This window comes from Engraulis encrasicolus, chromosome 1, assembly GCF_034702125.1.
Source record: "Engraulis encrasicolus isolate BLACKSEA-1 chromosome 1, IST_EnEncr_1.0, whole genome shotgun sequence".
Classification (NCBI taxonomy): Eukaryota; Metazoa; Chordata; class Actinopteri; order Clupeiformes; family Engraulidae; genus Engraulis; species Engraulis encrasicolus.
The window spans coordinates 58,156,023-58,171,467 of NC_085857.1; the positions used below are offsets into that span (position 1 = coordinate 58,156,023).

General features: G+C 43.2%; 1 protein-coding gene across 1 annotated transcript in view; it reads left to right on the forward strand.

Moving 5' to 3' along the window:
• Nucleotides 1–7,620: 7,620 nt before the first annotated feature.
• Nucleotides 7,621–15,445, forward strand: part of LOC134458674 (mucin-2-like) — a 38,102-nt gene continuing 30,277 nt past the window's right edge. Inside the window, exons 1-2 of the mRNA XM_063211107.1 lie at nucleotides 7,621–8,209; nucleotides 13,106–13,126. Coding sequence (XP_063067177.1) covers nucleotides 8,152–8,209; nucleotides 13,106–13,126 — 79 coding nt within the window. The 5' untranslated portion in view covers nucleotides 7,621–8,151. The remainder of the gene's footprint in view (nucleotides 8,210–13,105; nucleotides 13,127–15,445) is intronic.

Here is a 15,445-nt window from a genome sequence, read left to right on the forward strand (position 1 = left end):
TGTGTGTGTTTGTGTGTGTGTGTGCGTGCGTGCGTGTGTGCATGTGCATGTGTGTGTGTACCCTATCATTATTTTGTAATTGACCAAGTACTTACCGTAGATACATGCCTGGCTTAGTGTGAACATTTTTGTGTGTGTGTGTGTGTGTGCGCGTGTGTGTGTGTGTGTGTGTGTGTGTGTGTGTGCATGTGTATGTGTATAGTGATGTAGGCCTACTGTGTGTGTGTGTGTGTGTGTGTGTGTGTGTGTGTGTGTGTGTGTGTGTGTGTGTGTGTGTGTGTGTGTGTGTGTGTGTGTGTGTGTGTGTGTGTGTGTGTGTGTGTGTTTGTGTCTGTGTTTGTGTGTGTGTTTGTGTTTGTGTGTGCGTGCGTGCGTGTGTGCATGTGCATGTGTGTGTGTACCCTATCATTATTTTGTAATTGACCAAGTACTTACCGTAGATACATGCCTGGCTTAGTGTGAACATTTTTGTGTTTCCTAAAGAAGCCTAACCCCTGTCTTACGTCACTATGCCATTGCGTGTGTGTGTGTGTGTGTGTGTGTGTGTGTGTGTGTGTGTGTGTGTGTGTGTGTGTGTGTGTGTGTGTGTGTGTGTGTGTGTGTGTGTGTGTGTGTGTGTGTGTGTGTGTGTGTGTGTGTGTGTATGAAATTGACCAAGTACTTAGTTTCATGCCTGGCTGGCTTGGTGTGAAAATGTTTGTGTTTCCTGAGAAAGCCTAACCCTTAACCCTTATCCTACGTCACTATGCCATTGTGTGTGTTATGGCAGTCTTTTTTTTCCCCATATCAAGATTTTGTGGACTTTTGGTTTCAGACATCATCAGACAGATTGGCCTTGGCAAACACCCAGTTTCTGTTTACTGAACACTGACTATTACTGTACAGGGCTTGACACTGGCACCTGCCAACCGGCCAAATGCTGGTAAAACTTGGCTGTGGCTAGTAATACTTTCAGTGTCACTAGCCAATTTGTCTGGCAGCTTATTCCTTGGTATGATATCATAGTAGCCTATATTCTGTTATATTTCAGTCCAAGAAAAAGCTCAATAACACAGTTTCTACTGTATTTGCTTGATATACTTCCATGTAGAAAGCAATGCACTCATCTTGCTTTAGCACTTAATCTTTTGAGGTTAAACGTACACTATCTTGATAAAGGAAGAAGAAAAAAACAATCCAAAATCTGTGGATAGTGGAATACCTGAATGGCTAGTGACTTGGGAAAACCACTAGCCACAGTAACCGGTGGGTGAAAAAGTTAATGTCAAGCCCTTTTACTGTACATTACACTTAGCTGACGCTTTTATCATAGCCGGCGATAAGTATAGGCCGAGTAGGCCATCGCCTACGGCGGCATATGAGGAAGGGGCAGCGTAATTACAATGTGAAATTCAACACAATTTTAGCTGTAGTTAGATCTCATTTCTTTCACTTGAATGGGGTTACTTCAGGTTGTTAGCTTTAACTCTTGTAAGGTGTTCGTGTTTTGGTTACATAGAAGGTGTTCGGCTCATTTTGACCCGGGCATATAGAAAAATAATGAAAAATAGAAAAATCATAGCTCATATTTACTCTCATGTTCCCTTCACCCTGCCTGTGAATTTCTGTTTATTAATGTTTTTGAGAGTGGGAGATACAGAAATAGACAGATAAGGAGACAGTGAAGAAAGTGAGTAAACTCAATCCAAGCTCTCGGATTGAGCCACTAGTGCTCTTATCGCGCAAGGTTGAAAAATTGATGCACAACTGAAGGACAGAACAAGGGAGGCACATTTTTTTCAGATTCATGTTCCTCACTGAAAATGAGACAAAGCCAGTGAATCTGTGAAAGTGAAGTGAAGTGTGAAACCATGTTAACTGGTAGGGCCTACTATTTTTCTCAAGCTAAAAACTGAAAACGGGTCAAAATGACCCAAACACCTTACAAGGGCTAAAATACACTGCATAATTTCCAGTCCAGAATGACAGTCGTGTACCAGAACCATTCACAATAACACACCGTTTGTGGGAGGGATTTTGAAATCGATCAATCACCGATCAGATCTTGACTTGACAACCGAATGCAATAGAACTAACGACAGGATATTGCCCATAGTAACCTTCAATTAGTAACGGCAGTTCCCCAGAAAGTTATGAAAGGAGGCGTCTTGTGGCGGAAGGAAGTAGTTCTACAGAAAACCTTTGTTTTAGCCATTAAAGCATCAAAATTTCATTATTTTTCTTGTTATACGCACACCGCGTCGTCAATTATCCCTAACTTATACAATAGTTCTAAATCATTGTAAAAAACTGGTTTATTTTTTAAAGCCCAACTGGGAAACTCCAATCCCCATTGTCATTGTGACAGAGCACTCCACAGCACACAAGTGTTCACTGCAGACGGCACACAACAAAATTGCATTTATGCCTGACGCATACAAGGGGGAAGTCCCCAATGGCGCCCCTGGGGAGCAGTGCGGCGGGGCGGTACCATGCTCAGGGTACCTCAGTCATGGAGGAGGATGGGGGAGAGCACTCCTCATATATTTTTCATCTTATTGGTCCTGTTTCTATATGTATGTCGTCTACTTTTGCACAAGCTGTATGTATGTTACTGAATTTCCCTAGCCTAGAAATCTAGACGCCCCTAGCGACCGCAAATTGAATTTGCTCCCGGGGGCAGTCTAGCGTTTTGCGAGGCTGAAAGTTATCCGATGACAGGGCCAATCAAATCGCGAGGGGGGCCGGGCTACCATAGCCTTTCTACCTTTCTACCAATGGTCTTCACAATGTCCTTAATTGTTTTGCTCCTGTTAAAACCCGGTCTGTCACCTTTTCTCAAACTGCCCCCTGGTACACCCCTCAACTCCGGACCATGAAATCCAAAGGCAGACAACTTGAGCGCCTGTGCAAGAAAACTGGTCTCACTGTTCACAAAGAAATGTACCAAGCTCATATATCACTCTACAAGGACTGCATCTCTCGAACTAAGTCTGATTACTACTCCACTCTAATCTATGCCAATGAAGGCAACTCCAAAACCCTGTTCTCTGTGCTTAACAACATCCTTAAACCACCTGACTCTCTCCCTGCTCATATGTACTCAGTTGAGACTTGCAATTCATTACTGGACTTTTTTAATGAAAAAATCCATAAGATCCACCAACATCTTATCTGCAACCCCTCTTTTCCCTCCCCCGCTGATCTCTTCCCCCTTCACCAGTTATTTTCTAGTTTTCATCTCCCGGACTCCTCTGAAATATCTGACCTCATCTCCAAATCCACGCCCTCCACCTGTCAGCTTGATCCCCTCCCCACAACTCTTGTCAAATCCTGCCTCCCCTCTCTCCTCCCATTCATCTCTGCCATCATCCACTCCTCACTCTCCACTGGTACTGTACCCTCTCTGTTCAAAGTTGCTGCTGTCACCCCTATACTAAAAAAACCTGGCTCTGATCCCTCTGACTACAACAACCTCCGCCCAATCTCCAACCTTCCGTTCATCTCCAAAATTCTAGAAAAAATTGTAGCTTCTCAACTCCATTCCCATCTAACTCTTAACTCCCTCTATGAGCACTTCCAGTCTGGTTTTCGCCCCCGACATAGCACAGAAACAGCCCTAGTTAAAATCACTAATGACCTGCTCATGGCTGCTGACTCTGGCCTACTCTCTATTGTCATTCTCCTTGACCTCAGTGCAGCCTTTGACACCATCTCGCATTCCATCCTTCTCCACAGACTCTCCTCAATTGGCATAAGTAACACACCCCTTGACTGGTTCCATTCTTATCTTTCTGGCCGTTCTCAATTTATTCAAATGAAGTCTTTTAAATCCAAGCCCTCCCCTGTCACCTCTGGTGTGCCTCAAGGTTCTGTTCTGGGGCCCCTCCTCTTCATCACCTACCTCCTTCCCCTTGGTAATATCTTCCGCAAATTCAATATTAATTTCCATTGCTATGCTGATGACACCCAGCTCTATTTATCTGGCAAACCCTCTGACACTCTCCCTCCCCCCTCCCTCACCACCTGTCTTTCTGAAATCAAATCCTGGTTCACCTCAAATTTTTTGAAACTGAATTCGAACAAAACTGAAGTCCTACTTATAGGCACCAAATCCACCTTATCCAAAGCAAATAGTTTCTCCTTCTCAATTGATAGCTCTCCTGTCTCCCCCTCCCCTCAAGTTAAGAGTTTGGGTGTCATGCTTGATGGCTCTCTATCCTTCCTCTCCCACATTAATAACATCACACGGTCTGCCTATTTCCACCTACGCAACATTAACCGTCTCCGCCCCTCTCTCACCTCCCATTCTACCTCCATCCTTATACACAGTCTTGTCACCTCTCGCATTGATTATTGTAATTCTCTCCTCTTTGGTCTCCCTCAAAAATCTCTCCACAAGCTCCAACTGGTCCAGAACTCAGCTGCCCGCATCATAACCAAAACCCCTTCCTGTCACCATATTACCCCTGCACTCCAACATCTCCACTGGCTCCCTATCAAATTTAGAATTCACTTTAAAATACTTCTCCACACCTTCAAGGCTATCTACAATCTTGCCCCTCCTTATCTATCTAATCTTATTCATATTGCTATTCCCTCCCGCCCCCTCCGTTCCTCTTCCTCCATTCTCCTCTCTGTCCCTTCTGCCCGTCTCAGCACCATGGGGAACAGAGCTTTCAGTTGCTCTGCTCCTCAGCTGTGGAATGCGCTTCCCCCTGACATCCGCAACATTGAGTCTTTACCCCTGTTCAAATCAAGACTTAAAACTCATCTATTTCAATTAGCCTATTCTTTATGATTCTTTAACTGTATTTTGTTTTATTTTATTTTTATTTATTTTCTATATATTTATGTTTTGTTTACAATCTGTTTATCTGTCTTGTTTTATTTTGCCTCTCTCTGTACAGTGTCCTTGAGTTTTTTGAAAGGCGCTTTTAAATAAAATGAATTATTATTATTATTTATTATTATTACCTCTGGGGCTACTTAGTAAACAGGAAACTTTCTAAGAAGAAGCATGGTGTCCGTCCGTGCTACGTACAGCACGAAAGTGTTCACTTAATTTAAAAAGCCTGGATGATAATACATTTCGTGTCTGACATGGATTGATGTAATAATACACCATGAACTTATCGGACACAAATAGATCACAACACATTACCATTTGATCATTCGATGTTTTAAACTAGCTCGGTAAGCTAAGTTGAGCATTTTACAGAACCAGATCACACGCTATTATCAGACCACTACTGTAGGTGTAGAATGAAATTGCTGCCCCAATTTCTAATAAGACACAATCACATGCCATTAAAAACGAGACATTTGGGAGCTTTGAAAGTCTTTGAGTAGCTTACTAAATAGATGGGAATTACATAGTCTACCAAGCTAGTGGCTAGCTAACCTGTCGTCAATAACAGCCTTGTATTATATGCCTGCCCCAAATCTAGTAAGATCCATGTCATTAAAAACTAGACATTTGGGAGCTTTGGAAGTCTGTAAGTCGCTTACTAAATAGATGGGAATGACACCTAGTCTACCGAGCTAGCGGCTAGCCAATCTGTCGTCAATTACACAGAGCTTGGTATCTGTGTATTAGTTATGGGTATACAGCTAGCTAGCTAACACCGAACATGCCATGTTGACAACAATCATAAATATAACCATTTAACAAGCCCAAAATGGCTCAACATTTCGCTGGTTGATCAAGGAGGGCCATGTGGTTGAAAACGAGGCATTTTTGAACTGTATAAGTGAAAACACGATTTATTAGGACACTTTTGTGGCTGTGGTCATCACACGCAGATTCCCTGATTGTCGCTCCCAATGCAGGACGCTCCCCGGCCGGCTGGGTATACAGCTAGCTAGCTAACACCGAACATGCCATGTTGACAACAATCATAAATATGACCATTTAACAAGCCCCAAATTGCTCAACATTTCGCTGGTTGATCAAGGAGGGCTGTGTGGTTGAAAACGAGGCATTTTTGAACTATGTAAGTGAAAACACGATTTATTGGGAAACTTGTTTGTGGCTGTGGTGATCACACGCATTCACTGCTACGACGCCTCGGAGTTGCCGCTTCACAAGACAGCTGTGACGTTACACAGAAGTGTGTGGGGATTGGTTGTTTGCCATCCAATTGCGTGGCGTTGAGTGCTGAAGCAACCGTTTATCCACACTGCTGCCCAGCCCTCCTAGACCCTGGTACAGCTTTTTGCTGTACGGCGTCTAGATTTCTAGACTGAATTTCCCCACTGTGGGATAATAAAGGTTCATATATACTATTGCACTACTGGACGGCAAGAATAAATAAAGCGGGATCATTTTTATTTGGCTAGCAAGATCATTTCACACATACACCATTACTGTAACCCCTTAGTACAGAGCCAGGGGTGTCGTTCAGAGGGATAAAGTGTGACTGAGTCACCAGGGCCCCATGTACAGTATACTGAGGGGCCCACACACAATCTGATTCATGTAGATATATGGCTGTGGGGTTCCATTGGAGCTAATTGTACATAGGGCCCACAGTTTGCTGCTACGCCCCTGTGTTAATCTGTTACTTAATGCTCTCGGTAATGTCGAAGCAGTGTTGTTATGATATAAATCAGTTTATCCCCCAGCAAATAATGAATAGGTCTGCAGGTGACCCCATCTGCAGTAAGAAGCTACTATATAGTAAAAAGACTTGTGAAATTTGGTCTCACAGGAATACAAGTGGGCTGAGGCCAATGTAACTTCTCGCCCAGATATATATATAGCAGAATATATTCAGACACATTTAAGCTACCACACATGAGTGTGAAATTTGCCATTTTAAATCATAAAAAAGTGTTTGGACTTCTACTTCATAGCACCACCTTCCCCTCCACCACCACCCGCAAACCACAGCACCCCCCGACACACACACACACACACACACACACACACACACACACACACACACACACACACACACACACACACACACACACACACACACACACACACACACACACACACACACACACACACACACACACACACACGTCCGCAAGACAGACAGAGCAATTTAAAAGCCTCACAACTCTCTGTTACACAGTGATTTGGGGGATTGTAAAAGCGGCTGCAGCACTTCCATTGTGTGTAGTTGTAGTAGTAGTAGTAGCAGTAGTAGCAGTATTTATAGTACTTCCCCCATATCATGTATTATCTGCATCTGTGTGTGTGCATGCGTGCGTGCATGCATTTGTGTCTGTGCGTGTGTGTGTGTGCGTAAGGGGAAATCTTATTCTCATAAAAACTGATGTTTCTGAGAAACGGACAAACTAGTCTGCGCTGACTGGGGCGTGTCACCTGTTTGTGTGTGTGTGTGCCATCAGTGCATGTGTGTGTGTGTGTGTGTGTGTGTGTGCGTTGCTGAGACAGAGACTGGTCACAGTATTTGGTTGTGTATGTGCCCTCTTCTGTCAACAAGACATTGCAAAAATGCATCACAGATCCGCAACACTGACAAACATACACAAACACACACACAAACACCCAAACACACACATACACACACAAACACACACAGAGACACTGAGACATTCGCAGACAGTCAGACACACACACACACACACACACACACCGATATATAGTGCTGAGTAGCTGACCCTCACTTCACATTACTGAGACACAAGAGTGTGTGTGTTCCCATTGAGCTCTGCAGGCCTCTCCACAAACAGGCACACATACACACACACACACACACAAAATATACTACACCTGCACAGGCTCCCACAAACACACACTCACAAAGACCACCATAGTAGGCCGCATTGGGAGAACGGTTAAGAACTAAACCACCCAGGAAACACAAAGAACCAGAGCAGCAAGGGAACCGGAACCCCCGCAACGGAACTGGAACCCCCGCGACAGAGCCTTTTCTGGAGATATTTGTTAAGGGTAACCTCATTGGAGAACGTTTGAGGACTACAGGAAGTATTGAGGTGCACAGACTGTCCAGAACCAGAAAGGAACTAACTGAAGACAAGTTTTTGGTTGCTGAGACAGACGTCTTGGTTGGCGGTTAGAAGAGAACTGAAGAGAGGGTCTTGGTTGCCGAGGAGAAAAGAAGTGAAGGGTCTTGGTTGCCAGGGGGAACTGAAGAGAAGGGTCTTGATTGCCGGGAGCAACCTTCCTGGGAGATGAGGGTTCCAAGCAGCTGGCTGTGTCTCGGGGTGGTGGTTGGTGTCCTGCTGCAGGGTGAGTCTCCCATTGGCCAGACAGCCACCTCTCACCACAATTAAGAATGTGTGATTGGTCTATTACCTTCTCAATCAATGTTACCATTTGTCAATTAGTGTTACCATTGGCTCTCTGACCAGAATTGTATTTGTCAAGCGGGATGGAAGCTGACATATCAGGAATGTTTAGACAATTAAATTGTCAATTAGTGTTACTATTGGTTATATAGTATACCCGTGGCCCTCTGTCCACAATTTTATTTGTCAAGCTAACCAACTAAGAATTGTATTGGTCAATTAGTGTTCCTATTTGTTCATTAGTGTCATGCTGCTGGACAAGTCTCCCATTGCTTGGGTGTGGCTTGATGACGATAGTCTTTAAATCCGGGGGTTCTGGATTCGAATCCCACCATAACCATGACTGAAGTGCCTTTTAGTACTAAATATGAGTTGGTTTTTATAAAAGGCTCTGCTGTGTAGCCTCTTTGTGCAGATGGGCTGGCGGGCCCGTTCACTCTTTGCTGAAATACTCAACTACACCATAACAATATCGCTATGATATTACTGAGAATCTTGAGTAACAGTAGACTTTTTAAAAGACATTTTGGTGTCAAATGGGGTATAACAGAGGCCCTGCACAAAGGGTTTAATTTACTTCTCTGACAAACCCACTGTTCTTAGAATTATGCACCGAGTGAAACGCTCAGAAAAAGACATTGGTGCAGACGCCACCTCCACCTTTGCTAGACCCTCTGTTCAGACAGCTTTTGGTAGATTGCAGCATGTCAGACTGGTCAAATAATTACTTAAATAGTGTTTAAAAAGCAAGTTCCCCTCCTGCCTTAAGTCTGTAACTTACCAACTTAAGGCAGCAGGGGAACTTACTTTTTTACCTTTCACTGGCTTGTAATGTTTCACAATTTAGTGACTACACTGGACATCAGTAAGTGAAAGCCTCATTGGGAAACTCCAACTCCCATTGTCATTGTGACACAGCACTCCACAGCACACAAGTGAAGACTGCACACTGCACACAACAAAATTGCATTCATGCCTCACTCGTGCAAGGGGGCAGCCCTCAATGGCGCCCCAAGGGAGCAGTGCGGCGGGTCAGTACAATGCTCAGGGTACCTCAGTCATGTAGGAGGATGGGGGATAGCACTGGTTAATTACTCCCCTCAGTCGAATTGGAGAGAGAGAGAGAGAGAGAGAGAGAGAGAGAGAGAGAGAGAGAGAGAGAGAGAGAGAGAGAGAGAGAGAGAGAGAGAGAGAGAGAGAGAGAGAGAGAGAGAGAGAGAGAGAGAGAGAGAGAGAGTCGTATTGTGTGGTGGTGGAGGCCAGAAGGTGAGAATGAGTTTAGGCGCCCGTCACTTAGATCAGAAGGTTGCAGGTTTGAATCCCATCCTTACCAGTAGGAGGAAGGTGTGTCTCTATGGTCCTTTATGAACGGTTGATATTACTAAGAGGTTATTAGGGCAGTAAAGATCAGAGGGTTGCAGGTTCGAATCCCACCCATACCTCTCCCTACAAATACTACAATTCTGCTTCATTTTGTTCATCAGTTACATAATACATTCTTGCACGAAATTAATTTGGTTTAATGATTGTGATTAATAATTGTGATATCAATTTTGACCCAAATAATCGTGATTGTCATTTTTTCCATAATCGTGCATCCCTACCACACTGCAAGGGGGTAAGCAGAAAAACACAATACTGACAAATGTATAAATGATAGCCACATTGGGATGGACAATATAGAGCACTTTCCTCTGCAAAACAGAAAAGTTTAGGGAACATTATACTGTCAGATGAGTGACTAGTTTTAAAGGTAGGCAATATAGGTTATGTCATGTTTATTAGTAGGCTACTTTATTTTCCCCGCTGGAGAGCATCATACTGTCACTACTTCTAAAGGAATATACTGTATGTCATATGTATTGGTAGTTTATTTCCAGAATGTATACTGGCCATTAAGAAATATTTTTCATGAACGCCTTTTTAATGGATATTTACGTCCAACAACATTTTTTTAGTATTCATCGTAATTTGTATTGCCAATTTACACTTTTCACACATGAATTGGTGAATTCTCTCCATGTCCGCCATTTTGAATCACCAGTCATGGTCATGGACGCCTGTAGACAAAGACAAAGGCATTAGCTGTTATTGTGAGTACAGTGTGTGTGTTTAAGATTTAAAGGTGTCTGTGTTTACACAAGAGCCTATTAGAGAGAATTAAGAGTCCCATTCATACCCTGCTCTGACACAGGCCTGTGTGTGTGTGTGTGTGTGTGTGTGTGTGTGTGTGTGTGTGTGTGTGTGTGCGTGTGCGTGTGCGTGTGCGTGTGCGTGTGTGTGTGTGTGTGTGTGTGTGTGTGTGTGTGCGTGTGTGTGTGTGTGTGACTTCCCCAGACTTTTTTTTTAACATTACATCACATTACATAACATTGGATCACATTACATAAAATTACATCACATTACTGTAAATAAAATGTATCCAAAATATCTTGCAATTTCATATACAGTACATATACATTACTAGTAAATTCAGACTGTGGGTCAGCACTAGCTTCTTGAGGCTTGAGGCTGGGTTTTTTCCCTCCATCTGCCCCTGGGTGTTTTTAGTGTTGAGAAAAGTGTGCGATTTCCGTTTTTTTTTACTGACAGCTAACAAATGGAAGTGCTCAAAAATTCAAAGGCTCATTCTTCCTTGTCATGGTAAATGGCTGTAAAACCTGCTTGTTGACAGAAAGTTAACCAACGCCTTTGGAGCCACTGTCTTGCTTGCTTGTGTTCCTCAACTGGTGAGATTAATGTCCAGGGATGGCCCATACGGTGTAATGATTAGGGAGAATTGGACTGTCTGTAGATCACATGGTTACAGGTTCGAATCCCACCCTTATCCAATCCCTTGAGGAGCATCTTGTCACCAGGCTTGGCAGGCAGCCGCTTGGGGCTCCCAAATCCCTGCATGGTGAATAACAACTCACGTTTTGCTACAGTACTGTATGTAGATGTCATGGGTACAGGTTCGAATCCCACCCTTATCCAATCCATTTCTCCCTTCATGGTTGAAGTGCCTTGATGTAATGATTAGGGAGAATTGGACTGTCTGTAGATTACATGATTGCAGGTTCAAATCTCACCCTTATCCAATCCCTTCATCATTCTATGGCTGGAGTGCCCTGGAGCAAGGCACCTTACCCCATATTGCTCCAGGGACTGTAACCAATATCCTGTAATGTCTGGGAGTTGCAAAAGTGAGATTAAAGTGTCAGCTCCTGTAAGTGTAATGTGATGTCATTTCAAAAGATCTTCAAGGGAAGAAAAATATCTGCTTACTGTCATCAGTACCTAGGGCCACATCCAGACAGGGTGAAATGGCATTTAGTCATTATACTGCCAAATGCTGGAACCAGCTTCCTGTCCAAATTACTTCCCCAACAGTTTCTTGTTATAAAAAAAGAAATTTAAAAACAGCTTTATTCTCATCTGCCTTTGGTGAAAGTTACTATTTCACATTATATTGTTTTTCTTCGTTTTTCTCTGTTTCTACTTTCTAGCACATTGAATGGTAGTTGTGTATGATAATGTGCCATATAAATAACCAAACTCTTTTTCATGTGTGGATGGTGCATTTCATTGTTGCGTTTTAACGTGAGCACTGCAGTAGTCTAAATCATGTGCAAAAATTTCATGAAAAAACCACACACAAAAAACCCCACAGGAGGTGTGAAAATTGCACAAGCAATTGGAAAAAAAATGTAATGCCTGCCATGACATTCAAAAGTTTAATTAATCCAATAGCTGCAAGATTTATGAATGTAACAGAGTTTGTCCTGGTCAGGTGCCAGTCTGGCTGAGCTGACAGGGGCAAAACATTGCAGCACTTTGTTTGTGTGTGTGTGTTCATGTGTAGGTATGTTTTTATTTGAGGCTCTGCTCTCCCTTCCAGATGATGGATGTGTCTCACATAGCCATTTCTGTGTGAGTCTGTGTGTGTGTGTGTGTGTGTGCGTGTATGTGTGTGTGTGTGTGTGTGAGTCTGTGTGTGTGTGTGTGTGTGTGCGTGTATGTGTATGATGATTGATGATTGATTTGTCCCGTTTCTGGTTGATCTAGTCTGACTGTGTGGGAGAGACTGTACAGAGATTAAAAAAACAAGCTATACTGTCATACCATACATTCCTATAGGTAGGCAAGGGTATAATCTCTCTCTCTCTCTCTCTCTCTCTCTCTCTCTCTCTCTCTCTCTCTTTCACTCTCTCTTTCACTTCCTCCCTACACACCAGCCATACCATGCATTCCCATACATCTGCAGAGGGTATAATATATCTTTCTCTCTCTTCCTCTTTCCCGCTCTCTCTCTCCCTCTCTTTGTCGCAAGCCCCCTCTCTCTTTCTCTCTCTACCTCTCTTTGTCGCAAGCCCCCTCTCTCTTTCTCTCTCTACCTCTCTTTGTCGCAAGCCCCCTCTCTCTCTACCTCTCTTTGTCGCTGGCTCACTCTCTCTCTTTCTCTGTCTTTGGCCCCCATACCCGTCCCCCATTCTCTCTCTCTCTCCCTCCCCCCTTTCTCCCCCTCTCTTACTCCCTCCCTCCCTACCTGCCAATCTTCTCTGACAGTGGTGTTCATCAGAAACCTGCAGGGTCAAGTCAGTAAATTCATTAAAAAAGCTTTTGATATTTTTGAGGAGAAATGGTGTCACCGTGGTGCGTTTTTTATGCTTTTGATGATGAAGTTGCTTTTATTTTTTGTTTAAAGCTTCTTTTTCTGTACTTATTTCTGTGGTGCTGTATGAACTGGAAATGTAAAATAGTTTATGTAATTAAGTTTGTTATAAAATTCAAAAAGCTCTTTCTCTGCCCATGCACCCGACTCCCCTCTGACACTCTCCTTTATTCTGTCTTGCAGGATTCTGGTGTCAAGACAGCAGTGAGTATCCTTTTAATGGTGTCAAGACATACACACACTCTCTGCACTTTCAATTTAATTGCATTTAATTTGTGAAAATCAAGTTCTATCAAACTTTTTTTCACTACCAATCATGTACCAAAACACTCTCAGGTTTCTAATTGATGTATAAAGACTATATCCTACTTCTCAAAAAGTAAACCCAATACTACAATACAAAATGAAGAGAACAGTACAACAATGTTTCGCTTCCGTCTTCATCAGAGGGTCACATGGATGTTGATGAATGTTGCAATGGGAACGTTAACGCCCTAGCAGGGGTGTGATTTTACATGCTGATTTCATAGAGGTGTGACAGATTTCTGCGCCAATTCCATTGTTTTGATGTCCCCTTTAGTTTTTTTTTTTCTAGCAGTATGTGAAGTGTGTGTGTGTGAAAGATAAGGCAATCTTTGCCATCTCACTTGTGTGTCTGTGTCTATCTCATCTAGTCTTACACATAACAAGGAAACACACACACACACACACACACACACACACACACACACACACACACACACACACACACACACACACACACACACACACACACACACACACACACACACACACACACACACACACACACACACACACAGATGAAATATCATGGCTTCACAACTTACCTTGTGTGGGCATGTGATAACTATGCAGATAGCATCCATTACCTGTAGACTCTTTTATTATTCACTAGAACTCCTGACAAATTCTTTTGTTCCAGCGTGTGTGTGTCTGTCTGTGTGTGTGTGTGTGTGCGTGCTATCGTGTGTACATGTTGCAGCTGTGACTCAGCTACTGTGTGTGTGTGTGTGTGTGTGTGTGTGTGTGTGTGTGTGTGTGTGTGTGTGTGTGTGTGTGTGTGTGTGTGTGTGAGAGAGAGAGAGAGAGAGAGAGAGAGAGAGAGAGAGAGAGAGAGAGAGAGAGAGAGAGAGAGAGAGAGAGAGAGAGAGTGTGTTAGTATGCTATCTGGTGCCATTGTGTTCAATGGTTTATGCTGCATAAATAGTGTGTGTGAGGCTGGGCACGGATCAGATTTTTTTGGTTCCGGTTCCGGTTCCGGTTCCGGTTCCAGTACCTTTGTTTTGATGGCGGTTCTTGACAGTGCCATTTTCGGTTCCTATTTTATAAACACTCGGCATGGCGAAATTTTAAAAAAATCATAACCGACCCCCAAGCCTCCCTCATTATCCGGCTGAAGTCTCCGGAAGTTTAAAAGTTGTTTTAAATCGATCTATCGAACTATCTATGATCTACAATCTAGATCTAATCCTATCCATTTCGTGCTTCACGTCTTTCTCTGTCTCCGGTGAAAGATGCGCTCTCAGCAATGGAGAGCTACATGAGAAATCAGAATAATGTGCTAGGCAGACTGTATCTCTGCCTCACAGAACTGGCAGCTAGAACAAGAGTCAGTAATAGAGGTGACGTGAAATTGGCCTATCCTCCGATAGTGATTCTGCTCTATCCCACTCGCTCCCCGAACTATCAGTGTTAAATGGAAAAGCAGGGTGCACTGTCCAACCTGTCACTATCATCCCTTTGACTGTCAGGATTTGGCTCTTTTTGGCTTAAAATCAGGGAATTTTGCAGTTTTTTTGTAGCTCAAAGTTGACAGGTATGCTATTCTAGCAAAAGCTTTTTTTAAACAATGGAAGCTTATTACGCACGCAGTGAAGCACTGTGCGAGCACTGATGCTGCTGGTGTGAGTTTCTTTTTTTATGGCCTAGATGAAGTCGAAAGTTTGATTCACGGTGTAACTATCTAAAGGAAAATAAAGGTCTGCAACAATGTTTGATGTTTCATGGAGTGAGAGTCCAAAGCGTTCCAATCAATTTTTGGGAGCATCAGTGTTGCGGACCTATACTTTCCTCACACGCCATTGTATCCATCTGCGTGAGAACCATGCAATGCTTTGTTTGCATCTTGTCTTACTGTTTCTTTGCTCGCAGTGGCTGTGTCGAAGGCAAAGTTTTAATTCTTTGCCATCTACAAACGCTAGAACTACTGTAGGCTATACTTGTCTTCTCTGTAGGCCTACACAAATTAAAGATGGGCTGATGGTAGTTTCTCTCGTAACAGCATTAGTATCCACAGATGATTTGCCCACCTGTATTATTTCAAAGGGGGTTGTAGCCTGAATGTGATCACAATCAATGTTGCCAGTTGTTTTTAATAAATAAGCGACTGCCATTCTGACTGTGTTAACGTTCCATGGGTTTAAATGCCAAAAGTTAACTGACTTGATGAACATCTGGGAATAGAAATGTGAAACCGACAGACAAGGCACATTTCGATGTCAA